Source organism: Globicephala melas, chromosome 2 (genome assembly GCF_963455315.2).
Source record: "Globicephala melas chromosome 2, mGloMel1.2, whole genome shotgun sequence".
Classification (NCBI taxonomy): domain Eukaryota; kingdom Metazoa; phylum Chordata; class Mammalia; order Artiodactyla; family Delphinidae; genus Globicephala; species Globicephala melas.
In genome coordinates, this window is record NC_083315.2 from 151,143,593 (window position 1) to 151,160,287 (window position 16,695).

The window sequence follows — 16,695 nt, forward strand, 5'->3', positions numbered from 1 at the left end:
GTGGAGTTATTGTTTAATGGGTAGACAGTTTCCATTTGGGATGATGAGAAAGTTCTGGACATGGATGGTGGTAATGGTTGTGCAACAATGTAAATATACTAAATGCTACTGAACAGTATGCTTAGAAATTATTAGAACGGTACATTTTATATATATTTTACCATAATAAAAAATATGTAGCAAAACAAAGTTTTTCTAGGACAGAGTTTTTTTGTTTTGGTTTGGTTTTTTTAACATCTTTATTGGAGTATAATTGCTTTACAGTGGTGTGTTAGTTTCTGCTGTATCACAAAGTGAATCAGCTAGCTATACGTATCCATATATCCATATATCCCCTCCCTCTTGCATCTCCTTCCTACCCTCCCTATCCCACCCCTCTAGGTGGTCACAAAGCACCAAGCTGATCTCCCTGTGCTATGCAGCTGCTTCCCACTAGCTATCTATTTTACTTTTGGTGGTGTATATGTGTCCGTGCCACTCTCTCACTTCATCCCAGCTTCCCCTTCCCCTTCCCCATGTCTTCAAGTCCATTCTCTACGTCTGCGTCTTTATTCCTGTCCTGCCCCTAGGTTCTTAACAACCTTTTTTTTTTGCATTAGGTCCCATTTGTTTATTTTTTATTTTATTTCCATTATTGTAGGAGGTGGGTCAAGAAGGATCTTGCTGTGATTTATGTCATAGTGTTCTGCCTATGTTTTCCTCTAAGAGTTTGATAGTTTCTGGCCTTACATTTAGGTCTTTAATCCATTTTTGTTTTACTTTTGTGTATGGTGTTAGGAAGTGTTCTAATTTCATTCTTTTACATGTAGCTGTCCAGTTTTCCCAACACCACTTATTGAAGAGGCTGTCTTTTCTCCCTTGTATATTCTTGCCTCCTTTGTCAAAGATAAGGTTACCCTATGTGTGTGGGTTTATCTCTGGGCTTTCTATCCTGTCCCATTGATCTATATTTCTGTTTTTGTGCCAGTACCATACTGTCTTGATTACTGTAGCTTTGTAATATAGTCTCCAGTCAGGGAGCCTGATTCCTCCAGCTCCGTTTTTCATTCTCAAGATTGTTTTGGCTATTAGGGGTCTTTTGTCTTTCCATACAAACTGTAAAAACTCTTGTTCTAGTTCTGTGAAAAATGCCATTGGTAATTTGATAGGAATTGCATTGAATCTGTAGATTGCTTTGGGTCGTGTTGTCATTTTCACAGTGTTGATTCTTCCAATCCAAGAACATGGTATATCTCACCATCTGTTTGTATCATCTTTAATTTCTTTCATCAGTGTCTTACAGTTATCTGCATACAGATCTTTTGCCTCCTTAGGTAGGTTTATTCCTAGGTATTTTATTCTTTTTGTTGCAGTGGTAAATGGGAGTGTTTCCTTAATTTCTTTTTCAGATTTTTCATTATTAGTGTATAGGAATGCCAGAGATTTCTGTGCATTAATTTTGTATCCTGCTACTTTACCAAATTCATTGATTGGCTCTAGTAGTTTTCTGGTAGCATCTTTAGGATTCTCTATGTGTAGTATCATGTCATCTGCAAGCAGTGACAGTTTTACTTTTTCTTTTCCGATTTGAATTTTTTATTTCTTTTTCTTCTCTGATTGCTAGGGCTAAAACTTCCAAAACTATGTTGAATAATAGTGGTGAGAGTGGGCAACCTTGTCTTGTTCCTGATCTTAGTGGAAATGGTTTCAGTTTTTCACCATTAAAAACGATGTTGGCTGTGGGTTTGTCATATATGCCCTTCATTATGTTGAGGTAAGTTCCCTCTATGCCTACTTTCTGCAGGGTTTTTATCATAAACTGCTGTTGAATTTTGTCAAAAGCTTTTTCTGCATCTATTGAGATGATCATGTAGTTTTTATCCTTCACCTTGTTAATATGGTTTATCACATTGATTGATTTGCGTATATTGAAGAATCCTTGCATTCCTGGGATAAACACCACTTGATCATGGTGTATGATCCTTTTAATGTGTTGTTGGATTCTGTTTGCCAGTATTTTGTTGAGGATTTTTACATCTATGTTCATCAGTGTTAGCGGCCTGTAGTTTTCTTTTTTTGTGACATCTTTGTCTGGTTTTGGTCTCAAGGTGATGGTGGCCTCGTAGAATGAGTTTGGGAGTGTTCCTCCCTCTGCTATATTTTGGAAGAGTTTGAGAAGGATAGGTGTTAGCTCTTCTCTAAATGTTTGATAGAATTCGCCTGTGAAGCCATCTGGTCCTGGGACTTTTTTTGTTGGAAGATTTTTAATCACAGTTTCAATTTCAGTGCTTGTGATTGGTCTGTTTATAGTTTCTATTTCTTCCTGGTTCAGTCTTGGAAAGTTGTGCTTTTCTAAGAATTTGTCCATTTCTTCCAGGTTGTCCACTTTTTTGTCATAGAGTTGCTTGCAGTAATCTCTCATGATCTTTTGTATTTCTGCAGTGTCAGTTGTTACTTCTCCTTTTTCATTTCTAATTCTGTTGATTTGAGTCTTTTCCCTTTTTTTCTTGATGAATCTGGCTAATGGTTTATCAATTTTATCTTCTCAAAGAACCAGCTTTTAGTTTTATTGATCTTTGCTATCGTTTCCTTCATTTCTTTTTCATTTATTTCTGAACTGATCTTTATGATTTCTTTCCTTCTGCTAACTTTGGGGTTTTTTTGTTCTTCTTTCTCTATTTGCTTTAGGTGTAAGGTTAGGTTGTTTATTTGAGATGTTTCTTGTTTCTTGATGTAGGATTGTATTGCTATAAACTTCTCTCTTAGAACTGCTTTTGCTGCATCCCATAGGTTTTGGGTTGTTGTGTTTTCATTGTCATTTGTTTCTAAGTTTTTTTGATTTCCTCTTTGATTTCTTTAGTCATCTCTTGGTTATTTAGTAGCGTATTGTTTAGCCTCCTTGTGTTTGCATTTTTAAAGTTTTTTTCCTGTAATTGATATCTAGTCTCATAGCATTGTGGTCAGAAAAGATACTTGATACGATTTCAGTTTTCTTAAATTTACCAAGGCTTGATTTGTGACCCAAGATATGCCCTATCCTGGAGAATGTTCCATGAGCACTTGAGAAGAAAGTGTATTCTGTTTTTGGATGGAACGTCCTATAAATATCAATTAAGTCCATCTTGTTTAATGTGTCATTTATAGCTTGTGTTTAATTATTTATTTTCATTTTGGATGATCTGCCCATTCGTGAAAGTGGGGTGTTAAAGTCCCCTACTGTGATTGTGTTACTGTTGCTTTCCCCTTTTATGGCTGTTAGCATTTGCCTTATGTATTGAGGTGCTCCTATGTTGGGTGCGTAAATATTTACAATTTTTATATCTTCTTCTTGGATTGATTCCTTGATCATTATGTAGTGTTCTTCTTTGTCTCTTGTAATAGTCTTTATTTTAAACTCTAGTTTGTCTGATATGAGAATTGCTACTCTAGCTTTCTTTTTTTTGTTTGTTTTTTTGGTTTTTGTTTTCTTTTGTTTTTTTTGCGGTACACAGGCCTCTCACTGTTGTGGCCTCTCCCGCTGTGGAGCACAGGCTCCGGACACATAGGTTCAGCGGCCATGGCTCACGGGCCCAGCCACTCCGCGGCATGTGGGATCTTCTCAGACCGGGGTACGAACCTGTGTCCCCTGCATCGACAGGCGGACTCTCAGCCCCTGCGCCACCAGGGAAGCCCCCTAGCTTTCTTTTGATTTCCATTTGCATGGAATATCTTTTTCCATCCTCTCATTTTCAGTCTGTATGTGTCCCTAGGTCTGAAGTGGGTTTCTTGTAGACAGCGTATATATGGGTCTTGTTTTTGTATCCATTCAGCAAGTCTTTGTCTTTTAGTTGGAACATTTAATCCATTTACATTTAAAGTAATTATCGATATGTATGTTCCTGTTACCATTTTCTGAATTGTTTTGGGTTTGTTATTGTAAGTTTTTCCATTCTCTTGTGTTTCCTGCCTAGAGAAGTTCCTTTAGCATTTGTTGTAGAGCTGGTTTGGTGGTGCTGAATTCTCTTAGCTTCTGCGTGTCTGTAAAGGTTTTAATTTCTCCATCGAATCTGAATGAGATCCTTTCTGGGTAGAGTAATCTTGGTTGTAGGTTTTTTCCCTTTCATCACTTTAAATATGTCCTACCACACCCTTCTGCCTTGCAGAGTTTCTGCTGAATGATCAGCTGTTAACCTTATGGGGATTCCCTTATATGTTATTTGTTGCTTTTCCCTTGCTGCTTTTAATATTTTTTCTTTGTATTTAATTTTTGATAGTTTGATTTATATGTGTCTTGGCATGTTTCTCCTTGGATTTATCCTGTATGGGACTCTCTGCACTTCCTGGACTTGATTGACTATTTCCTTTCCCATATTAGAGAAGTTTTCAACTATAATCTTTTCAAGTATTTTCTCAGTCCCTTTCTTTTTTTCTTCTTCTGGGACCCCCTATAATTCAAATGTTGGTGCATTTAATGTTGTCCCAGAGGTCTCTGAGACTGTCCTCAATTCTTTTCATTCTTTTTTCTTTATTCTCCTCTGCAGTAGTTATTTCCACTATTTTATCTTCCAGGTCACTTATCCGTTCTTTGGCCTCAGTTATTCTGCTATTGATTTCTTCTAGAGAATTTTTAATTTCATTTATTGTGTTGTTTATCATTGTTTGTTTGCTCTTTAGTTCTTCTAGGTTCTTGTTAAACATTTCTTTTATTTTCTCCATTCTGTTTCCAGGATTTTCTATCATCTTTACTGTCATTACTCTGAATTCTTTTTGAGGTAGACTGCCTATTTCCTCTTCATTTGTTTGGTCTGGTGGGTTTTTACCTTGCTTCTTCATCTGCTGTGTATTTCTCTGTCTTCTCATTTTGCTTAACTTACTGTGTTTTTTGGGTCTTCTCTTCACAGTCTGCAGGTTTGTATTTTCCATTGTTTTTGGTGTCTGCCGCCAGTGGGTAATGTTGGCTCCGTGGGATGTGTAGGCTTCCTGCTGGAGGGGACTGGTGCCTGTGTTCTGATGGATGAGGCTGGATCTTGTCTTTCTGGTGGGCAGGACCATGTCTGGTCGTGTGTTTGTGACCTTATTATGATTTTAGGCAGCCTCACTGCTAATGGGTGGGGTTGTGTTCCCGTCTTGCTAGTTGTTTGGCATGGGGTATCCAGCACTGGAGCTTGCTGGTCGTTGAGTGGAGCTGGTTCTTAGAGTTGAGACGGAGATCTCTGGGAGAGCTCTCGCCGATTGATATTACAAGGGGCCAGGAGGTCTCTGGTGGACCATTGTCCTGATCTCAGCTCTCCCATCTCAGAGGCTCAGGCCTGACACCCAGCTGGAGCACCAAGACCCAGTTCTTGGAGAAGGGGCCCTTGCAATTTCTAAGGAGCAGGGTTTCTTTGTAACTGCTGTGTCCATGAGATCACAAAGAAAGTTCTCATTTTCTGAAGGAAATGTATCCACAGAAGCAGATTGCACAGTTTCCATAGTCTAATTCCTCTTCTTTGGATAGGACTCCTCAAAAAGGTAACAAGCCAAGAATCTAGGACAGTTTTTTCACCATGGTTGGTGAGCATCTAGTAATGGTAGTTATAGTTTTATGAAATTTATTTTCACTTAAATAGGAGTGAATGAGCACATGTGTGTGAGAAATAGAGAGAGAGAGAGAGATTTGGGTGGTGATGTCAGATGTATTTCTTGCTGCTATGATTCAGTTTCCAAAATGTTTGAAAGCCACTACCCTCTAAAAACTCTTGTATATGTGCCATGGAGTTAATAGCTTTCAAGGTTTTTTTTTTTTCTTTCTGAAATTTATGTTTGAATGTTGGGTGTACCTGTAAATCTGAAATAAACCCTTGGGTGCACTATGATATAATCTAATCTTTTTCATTAAGAAAAGAAAAGTATTGGTCATGACCCACTACATTGATTTTGTGACACATAATTTGAAAATTACTTTTCTAGGTTATATTCCTAGGAATGGAATTATTGTAACAGGATAAAAGCGAAACTTTTTAACATTTTGCTCTATTTTAGTGTCTATATTTGTTTTCAACAGTTGGGGGTATGATGGTGGTTTGTACTGCTCTGCTCAGGGGGCATTTGGAGATGTGAGGACAGTGTTTCGTTGTCACAATGACTGGGGAATGCTTTTGGCATTCAGGGACAGGGTCCAGAATGGTAAGTGTCCTAAAAAAAATAGGACAGCCCTGCACAAGCAATGATTATCCTGTCCAGAATGTCTTAATGTGCTTGTTGAAAAACCATGGGCTTGGTGTGTGATTTTTCTACCATTTGCCTTATTATTCAGTATTTATTGGTGACACCGTCGTATTGGAGGCATAGGATGTTGTAGAAAGAGCAGAGGGCTTGGAGTCCAGTATATGAGTTTGAGTCTTGCTACTTAACCAGCCCAGTTGTGTCCCTGAACAAATTATCCACTTTCTCTATGCCTTAGTTTTCTGATCCAGGAAATGGAGATGACGATACCTACTTCTAAGAGTTTGCATTAAGAAATAAGATTATAAGTATGCGTTGTTTACACAGTACAGTGCCTGGCACATAAATGCTTAATAAGTGATTATTACTACATTATGAATTTGTACTACTGAATTTATTCATTTGTTCAGTTAAACCCATTTTCTGAGGTGGAGAAATACAATACTTATCTTACTTAAATCTTGCCTTTATTTTTTGGTTTAAAAAAAAAAGAAACTTTATGTGGCCACTTGGTTTAATAGGACATAAAGTATAAGAATTAAGAAAGTTTTGTGTTGACATCTCTCTCATTCTAATTTGTCTCCTTTTGACTTTTTTCCTCCTTACTTTTATTGTAACACCCTTACCAGTTCACATGGATGCAGTGGAGCCAACCATACCAGCATCACAGGCCCCCAAATCTCCGAACTCTGAGTGGTTGGTCAGGACCTCTGCTGCAGAGAAAACCACTGACTCAACTGCAGCTACATTTTTTAAAATGCCACAAGAAAAGAGCCCTGGATACGGCTAGACAGCAGAATTTCACCCACCAAGAGCCGACTAGATGTTGCTGAAATAAATATTAGACTTTGTATTATATTGTCTTGCATATCTTAATTGACGTTCCCAGTCCTTTCGCCACCAGGACTGACTCCTCTTCAAAGAAGTGGACTCTTTCTCTTAGAAAATCATATTGTGAAAATCTTTTTTTTTTAATTGTAAAATATTAGGACAGCAATTTTTTTAAAAAAGGTCATCCTATGCTCTATTTGTTACATTGCTATTGCTGTCCCAACAGTTACCTACAGCTCTGTTTACAGAGCTGTTGCTGTTTTGCAGGTATGTCTTTTTTCTTGAAGAACTAGTAACTGCTTTTGCATATTTTTTGTGTAGAGCTTTTAATACCATTTGAGGAAGTTCCAAATTTGCAGCCAGTTCCAGACAAAGTTAAACACAGATTTAAGATCTGTGTGTGGAATTGTTTGCAGGAGATAAGGCTTGCCTTTGAGCCTGGTCTTGATTCAAGCAGAGTGCCAATAAGATAAATCCACCAAGTACTCAATTTGGAGCCTCAGAAAAGACTACCAGCAGCATGGGCCTTGGAAGCTTACTCCATTTTTCTAGATGTCCTGTTGGAATCGCCAGCAGCTGCGTTGTACTTTGCCTCATCTCCAAAGTCTGTGTTCTACTGAAAGAGGACCTATATATATACACATACAGATCGGTGTCATGAAGAAGGTGCTTTAGGTGTACAGCAAACTTAAAACAGTGGATTGTGTCTTAATACTTCATGTTGCGGTATAAGCCTTTATGTACTAAACAAGACTTTTATTGTTAGTATTATAGGTCAATAACCTGTAGCAGAAATTCATACTCTATTATAATAATGGCTTTTTGAGGCCATACTTTGGGGAGGAAAAATGTCTTTTTGACATGCCTTTATACTTGGTATGTTTATGACGGCTCAGCTGCATGAAGAGTTATATATACAGCCATGCCTCAAGTTGGATGCTCCTTTGTCAAAATGAGGAATAAGTGACTGCGTAGAGCTTCTGAAGAAAAGCCACCCTTTCTAAAAAAGTATTATCAAGATTGTCTGTCGTTGAGGGACCTGGTTGGCAGAAGGGCCCTTTTTTGTACAAATTGAATGCTTTTACTCTGAGATACACAGAAGCCATTCTCAAGTGTCCGCCGCTCTTGTGACATTCTAGAGGAACTCCCACCCCTGCACCTGCTAGGACAGAGCCTCCTTTCTTTCCCTGAAGCGCAGTTGTCCTTTCTCACACACAATTTAATGGTGGGCCGCTCTGTTGTATTCCTTTAAAAATTGTTGTCCTTATCATTGGTAGCGCCAGAATGTCCTTGTCAGTGGTGTGGGTGTGAATCTGGTGGGAAAGGGGTACTGGAAGCTAAGTTTACATAGTACTTAATGTAAGACTGAGAACATGGCAGTTGTCCACAACAAGGAGTATGGTGGAGGGAGGGGCGGGTGGAGATTACGGCATGAGGTGTAGTGCTAAAGCCAGCCCAGCATCCCTGGGAGCCACCCAGATTCTTGTGCAGTCGCGAGTGTACTTCCCTTCCTATGGCTGCACCCATAGCAGAATAGAAAACATAATGTCTGTTGAATATAAAGTGGTTCTACTCAGTTGTTTTAGTGATGAAGGTGTCTTTTTGTTGTAATATGTGCATTCTTACCTAGTCCCAATAGTGTCCCGAGGCACACATTTCTAACATAATTTGTTGGATTTAAGGGAGAAATTCATGAACATAATAATTTTATTTTCTTTGCACTAAGCTCCATGGCTCATTCAGAGATCAGTCCTGTGATCATCGCCTGTTAAGACCTCTGTAGTTCGGGTAGCATCTTTTTCTTCATGACATGTAGCCTAATAATTCTCCTTTCTACCTGCGATTAAAAATCACTTGTATGTACAACTTTATTTACCTTTTAAACATCTATGATGTAAAGGTAGGTGATTGCTACCATTTTATAGAGTCAAGAACAGTCTTAGTGACTTGCCCCAAATCTCATAATCAAGTCAAGACTAAAATCCCAGACTTACAGACTTTCTTGGCCCTGGGTTATAATCTTTGGGTTGTCATTGATAGACCTGAGTCACTCTGAGATTCATATTTTTGAAACAGTATGCCAGATAAACAGAATGTTTATCATCTTTCTTGATCAAGCTTTCCTACATATTTTGAATACTTTCAATGGGGAGCAACCCAAAATGCCATATCTGTAATAACTAGGAGAGAAAATTAATTGCCTAAGAGAATAGCCATTAAGCACACAAATATTCTTCCAATACAGGGTTGTAAATTGTGCTCCTTATTTTAAGCTGCTGCATGAGCATGCTTACAGAATTATTCACCGACTTATTCTGCTTGTTTTTTATATGAGTCAATTCCAGAGGAATAGTCTTAGAATCAAGTGTATTTTGAATCTTAAATTTTAAATTTCCTTTTTATATGGCAAAGTGTATAATGTCATAAATTAAGAGAAATCTGTTACCTTTCAACAAAAGGTATAATTTCAAAATCAGGTTTTGAAATCTGTTGAAAAAAAATTATAGCTTGGCTTCTTTTGAGGATAATCATTGAGCTCACTTGTGTTTGATCTGCTCAAAAGTAATAACCGAAGCAGAGTTCCACAGTTCTTCCTAATTTCAGGATTCTGATTTATCCCAGCTTGCTGTCCAGTCTGCTTGTCTAAATCCTAATCTTGGGTATTTTTCACAATGGGCGAAAACATTATGTACTTGCATGAGCATCATTCATAAAGGATAGTTTTGCTTACGGGTTTAAGGGAATTTGAGATTATTTTTCAGGTGCAGTATTTTAAAGGGAACAACTTCATTTGCATCAAAACTTGTGTTGCTTTTTGGTAAGAACTGTTCAGAAGAGTTAATTAATAGCTGTTTACATGGTGCCAAGTTTGGAGGGGCAGAGTATGATCTTTATTGAGTGGTGTGTTCTCGATAAATAGGCCTCATTTAGCCTTGAATTCTTTAGAAATCAAATGCAATTGGAAATTTCAGGTGACAAAGTTTTGCTGGGCTATAGAAACAGGCTGCAAATGAGGCCATTTTGGCAGCAAAATGACCAAAAGCTGAAATAAAGCTTCTTAATCCGTGATGCTTATGGCATCCTTTGCTAAGCAAAGCTCAATACCTAGGAGAGGTAATTTAAACTACTTGTGAATCCCAAATAGGTGAATCTGACATATCTCTACTTTGGAACCAGAAATGCAGTCTAGATCACAGCATAGCAAGTTCTGATGCTAAAAGTACAGGAGCAGAGTTATCATAGCAGTGAGTCATTTAGAGGTGAACGAGTCTCAGAGTGTCACGTGAGGAAGGAGCTAGGTGGCACTGTCATTGCTGGTGTGATGGGTTCTCCACTTCGGCTCCAGGAAAAGGCTCCTGGGGATGCCTGATTCATTTCAAGCCTTTGCTTTATTTTGGCTTCACTACCATGATTCTGAGCCACAAGCTTTTGTATTTCCTGGGGATTAAGCTGTGTAAAAATACAGCATTAGCCGTATTCAGCATTCTGTATATTTGGTGAACCTTATCTGAGCTGGGATGAGAACAGAGTGGCTTTCTCTAGCAGCAGTGGATACAGTCTAGTTGGGGGCATAGCTTATAGGCTGTATCATGGTTCATGGGATGGTGGGAGGGGTGGCAGAAGCGGTTTGCTCTTGCTGTCAGCTGCTTCCTTTGCTAATGTTTCAGCTGCCCATTTTACTTGTCAGTATTTCCTTATCTCCCTCTCCAGTTGTGACAGTTAGTGTAGTTACTGATAGTGACAGCAATCAGGTTGGGTTCCTACCCCATGAGAAAACTGGCACAGAGGAAAAAAGGTGAGGAAATTGGTGGGTTCTGCTATTAGCACTAAACACAAGTGGCCCACACATGCTTTCATTAAGATCACGAAACAGATGAACATCAAGATCACGAAACAGATGAACATCAAATGCCTGGAAATAGCAACATGGAAAAGAAACAAAGGAAATTGAGTGATCTTGCCGAAGAGTGTGGATTAGAAGGTTTTTAACAAGCCCAGCAAAACAAACTTATGGCCAAAAGAAGTTTTCCTGCCACTGCCCTGCACTGCACTTGGTAAAATTGTCAAATGTGGGGGAAAAAAAATTTTCCAAACACAGTATTGAAGAATGGGGCAGATCCTGAAGATGTTCACCAAGGAAAGGAATCTTGGCAAGGTTCAGACTGGGAAGGCAAGGGGAAGAGAAGGAGATGCTTAGAGCAGGGCTGCTAGGGCCCCGAGATCAACAGCATGCATACATTCTCCCCCCACCGCAGATCTGCTGAATCAGAAACTCTGAGGGTGAGGCCCAGGGGTCTTTTACCAGCCCTCCAGGGGACTTGATGTTTAAGAACGATGCACAATGATGTTTAAGAACCGCAGGCTTTGCCACAGTTAAAAAGAAGTGTTTTAATATACTGGTGTCCCCCCCAAGCTCTGAGGTGCTCTTATACTTTACTCCATAAGTATGGAGATGTTTTGTATATGGTTCTTTGCAGAAACTGTTAAATGTCTTTATTTCCCATACTTTTTCCCTCAAGTTCCTGAAAGATCTCCTGGAAATATTGAGAAAGGATGATGTGGAGAAAAATGCCATTGAGGCCATTTTTAGATGGATAGAAACAACGTTTTAAAAGTGAATTAAAGTATAACAATGGATTTTTAGTCTGTGAGTGATCATTGATTTTCATAACCGACAGTAAAACATTTGTGTAAGATACTGCCATCCATGATTTTATGATACCTGTTCATTACATCTTAGTTTCATGGGAAAATGTCATATATTTTCATAATGATGAAGTCTTTAAGTATGGCTCACAAAAATGAAAAAAATAATTGGAAGAAAAAAACACCCTGAGTACATAGCTATTGTGTAATAAATACCTGTTGAATTATTGGTAATCTTTTGCTGGGAATTAATCTCAGTACTTCAGAGCATGTAAAAATCAATTTTCAGTGATCCCACTTAATCACACCTTACTGTCTTTGTTTTACATTTTCAGCTAGTGATTCCGCAGGGGTTGGGAACCAGTAGTAACAACATGTTATATTTTTTCATCGTCTGACTTAGGATTCAGTGTGTCAGAAGACAGTACTCTAATCTTAAAGCTTTGAAGTGGTGGTATGGTCATTTTTTCTTTAGATTTTATTTGTGTGAATTGGCCTAGGCCCTACTTTATTACTAAAGCCTATGAACCAAATTTCTCTTGGAATATGTGTGGCTACGGAGGAGTTCTCTAGTATCATTTCCTCAGATGCTCATGTTTCGTGCCTGGATTTTTATTTATAAAGGTGACTGATGACGCGGAAAGGTCAGTGCCATTGAAAGAAAAGTCTAATGTTACAGTTCCCCTAGAAACAGGAGGCACGGTTTGCCATGCAGGGCCACAGGACAAACACCAAGTTTGGGTCAGGAGGCAGAAGACGGGAACAAGTGATAGGTTTAGGCCAGAGCCATGATCAGGATTTTCTTGGCAAAGCAGGGCAGGGAGAACAGTTTAGGCATGGCTAGTGAATAATTCCAGGGCCTTAGGGCTACAGTGTGGGCTCCAGTTGCCTGGTGCCTGGCCCTGGGATGACTGTGTCCTGGGGTGTGCAGGCCAGATGGAGGAGGTGTGGCTCCATCAGACGTGGTTAGTTTGCACATCAAAAGCATGCTGCAGGCTGAGTCCTTTGCCGGCTCTAAGAACCGGCCAGCCCTGAGACGGGTCATCTTTCCCCATCCAGAAAGTTTTTTTAAGATGTCAAAACATCATAATATATTGGAAATATAAAACATGATTAATACACATGTATAGACTGTTTAGCTCTCCTTTCAATTTTTGTAGTCGTTTAAAGCACCACATAATTTTTCTTTTCCGTCTTGAAAACCATTTGAAAGTACCTCTGGCCAAAAATGTTAGCGTTACTAGATATTATCAAGGTGTGGGAATATAAAAAATTTTAAGACGTAAATTATGAAAATAGTGTTTTCTTTCGCTAGAAGTGAGTTCTGATCCTTGCAGATCCCTCATTCAAATGTTTAACTGAAAAAGGGAAGAAAATATCAGAGAACTTATAAGTAGCCTTGGTGACTGACTTAAATCAACCCGTTTCACTACATATAGACTCTACACCTTGTTCCTCCCAGTGGGCCATGTATTTCTCCATGAAAATCTGCTACCCCAAAATCATGGCGACAATTTGAATTGCTCTAAATATTTATCTTGCTCAACCTCCCACCTATTGTTAGCAGCTATTGCAAACTGGCCATTTTAAACCCTTTCAGTCCCCACCTTCTCTCAACCCCAGCAGCTAATCTCACCTCTCCCCTAACAGATAATAGAGCATTAGATGGGGAAACTCCGCTTACACACCTTCACATACACCCTTCCTCACCTCTTTGTCTTGAAAATTCCTGTCCTCCCCCTAACAAATCCCTTCTCTTACACTCAAGGTCCTCTCCCTTGATCAGATGCCTTGCTCAATACAGCTTCTCACTCCTGACACATATGGCTTTGCATTTAAACACGTTCAAAGACTCCCTCTTCAAACAAAAATGCCTTTCCTCCACCCTTTGAACCCCTTGACTAGCACTAAATACTGTTCTTTCCTGTACTTTGTCTATTAATTCTCAGTTCACTGAAGCAGTAGTTTTTAACCCTGGCTGCACACTAGGATCATCTGGGGAGATTTTTAAAAACCCTAATTCCCTTGACTGAACCACAAGCCAGTTACAGGAGAATGGGGTAGTGGGACAATCTTTTTAAAGCAAAGACGTTCAGCCAACGTGCAGCCGAGGCTGAGAGCCGATACGCTAAAACCTGGCCGCTACGCTCGCCGCCATTAAGATTGTTCTTGCTCGGTTCACCAGTGACTTCTGGTTGCCAAAATTTAGTCCTTAGGTTGATTTTTATGTCTTGATACCATATAACTGCTTCCTTTCTGGAATTCTGAGTCTTCTGACCCTGCTCTCCTGATCTTTCTCCTGCTTTCTCAGCCTCTCAGGCAGGGTGGTCAGTAGGTCAGTCCAATGCAGACTGAATGTCTGCCTCTGCCCTCCCCTCCATTACTTCATCAATACCCATGTGCTAGTGAGTTCCTTTGCCATGCCGCCTTAATGTGCTGGCTTAAAGCACAGATGGGAGTGAAGCACTTCCATTCATTGATAATTACCGTAAACTAGGAAAGCCATCTCAAGGTGTCTGCTCCTTTCCTCACTTCTCTTTGCTCCTCCTTCAAGCCCACTGAAGTAGGAAGAATTGCTAACCACACTAGTCAGTTTCTATGATGGATAGCCCCTATTTACTAGTGGGTGGAATTGTTCTTCGTGAAGAGTCAGGCTGAGCTGTGGTCCCTTTTCTGCTTTCTCCTTTCCAGGGTCTTGGGCTGGTAAGGAGGCCTGGGCCCACTTCTACATATAAGAAGGCTACCCGCCATGTAGTGCTTGCTTCAGTTTTTTTACTTGCTGCTGTTGGTAAGATTTTAGTTTGAGTTTAGGGGAGAGACAGACCCATTTCCTCACCTCTTTTTGACCTTGGGTGCCATGTCGGAGCTTACTTTATCAGAAAACTTTGTTGGAGTCTCAGGCATTCTCCCCACTAATAATAAAGTGGAACTTGATTTTCCACATCACTGCATGCTGCCTTTGGAACTCTATGTAGGGGCTCCACCCTCACCATAAGGGACTGTGTGTTTCTGGCTTCTTTACATCACTAGTTTCTGATTTTAAATCTGGGGTAGGTGGATCTGATTGTCAGGTGCCTATGTCCTATGAGAATGAGGTTATCTGGAAAGTTTAGCTTCTACTGGGGAGAGATGAACTCCTTAAACACAGTATGTTTTAATGTCTGGGAGAGCTAGTCCCCTCATAATTTCTCTTTTTCAGTGTTTTTCTGGCTATTCTTACATGTTTGTTTTTCTATATAAACTTTAGTGTCAACCGGCGTAACTCCATTTTGAAAAAGTGTGTTGATATTTTTATTGAGATCGTATTACATTTATTAACTAACTTAGAGAAAAATGGCATCTTTACAGTGTTGAGTCATCCTATCCAAGAACAGGGGATGTATTTCTACTGTTCAAGTCTATTTTTGTGCCTTTTAAAGACTTTTAAAATTTTCTTTGTATAAGTTTGTGTTTCTTGTTAAGTTTATCCCTAAGTATTTAATCTTTGTTGCTAGTAAATGGGGTCTTCTCTGCCATTATGTCTTCTACTTTGTTATTGTTCTTATATGTGAAGGCTGTTGATTTTTATATGCTAATTTTTTATCCTGATAACTTACTGAATACTTTTACTTTTGGGTTTAGTTTTATCATTGATCATTGAGGGTCAAAAAACATCTTTCTAAATGCACAAAGCAGTGGAAAGAAATGAAAGAATCTGTAGAGGTCAAAAAGGGATGTGAAAGCTCGAAACTTGGGAGGCAAGTAAGATGAAAGCCAGCTTTCACCCTGAAGGTATCTGCTGAGAGCTGGTCTCCTTGAGTCTCTGTCACGATGACTGTGATGCTGCGTGCAGGAGGTAAAGCAGGGTCTGCTCAAGGCAGGGAGATCTGAGGTCTCCCACAGAGCGAGGACCCTCAAAGTGCTACACTTACAGTGTAAGGGTAGATACTAAATAAACCCACCAAGCAGAAATAACAGCAAGGGAACATGCCTTTCTTGACCTTGGCCCTGGATGGAGGAAAAGCTTTTATTTTAACCTAAAAATTTTTAACAAGTTGCCCCTTATAGAGGTTTATGGCCCAAATTTATACTACTCGTGTGGTCCAAAATTCTGCAAGTGGGAATTTAATTTACAATGGACCCAGGTAGGTGGTAACCCCAGATGACTGGCAGAAGCAAACACATTCTCTCTGGAGGAATGAAACTTCAATCTAGGTATCAAAGAATTCCCACAGATAAAGTCACAAAGAATATGGGTAGCTCACAGTTAAAAACCACAAACCAAAGAAAGAAATGAGTACCATGAGTGCAAGTCATCAGAAACAACATACAGGAGAATCAGACTCACAAATAACTTAGATATTGTACTTATTAGCACAGAATATAAACATGTTACACATGTTTTAAATATATTTCAAGAAGTCAAAGAGAGGCCTCAAAACACCAGGCAACAAAAGCATATACTTTTGAAAGGGGTTGATGAGAGTTAACATGTCCTACCGCCCTTTAATTTTTCAAGAGGAGAGTAAAGAGTCTTATTTGTTAGGGACTTTAGGTAAGTAGATCTGTTAAAATATTTGGAGTAACTTTTAAAATAATAAATATAAAGAATACAGCATTTAAACTAATAATGGATAAAATGAATGATAAGAAAATAAATTAGAAAGTTAAGAAAAATAAGAAGTATACAATAAGATGGTAAAAGGATTCAAATATAGTAGTAAAGTGTAAATGAATTACTCCAGTTGAAAGATAAAGCCTATAATACTGGATTTTTAAAATCCAGCTATATGCTCTTTATAAGAGACATATCTAAAACTTTAAAGAAAGATTGAAAAGGAAAAGGATGGAAAAAATATACGAGGCACATATCAGAGGAAGTAAGGATAATCTCTACAAAATAATAAACATTGGTTCAATTACTGATAAATGGTTCAATTTGTCAGGGGGATATACTAATTCTCAACTAATCTTAATAATACAGCCTCAATATACATAAGCAGAACTAAGTTTAAAATATACTCTTTCAGTAATTGATATAACAAGTGGACAGAAATGGTTATGAATATAGCATAT

The 16,695-nt window shown here is 38.9% G+C and overlaps 1 protein-coding gene across 7 annotated transcripts in view; it reads left to right on the forward strand.

Moving 5' to 3' along the window:
• Nucleotides 1–15,148, forward strand: part of GPATCH2L (G-patch domain containing 2 like) — a 65,629-nt gene extending 50,481 nt beyond the window's left edge. For all 7 annotated transcript variants that reach the window (XM_030831825.2, XM_060295084.1, XM_060295085.1 and 4 more), the window contains one exon: nt 6,792–15,148. In XM_030831825.2, coding sequence (XP_030687685.1) covers nt 6,792–6,952 — 161 coding nt within the window. In that variant the 3' untranslated portion in view covers nt 6,953–15,148. The remainder of the gene's footprint in view (nt 1–6,791) is intronic.
• The last annotated feature ends 1,547 nt before the right edge of the window (nt 15,149–16,695 follow it).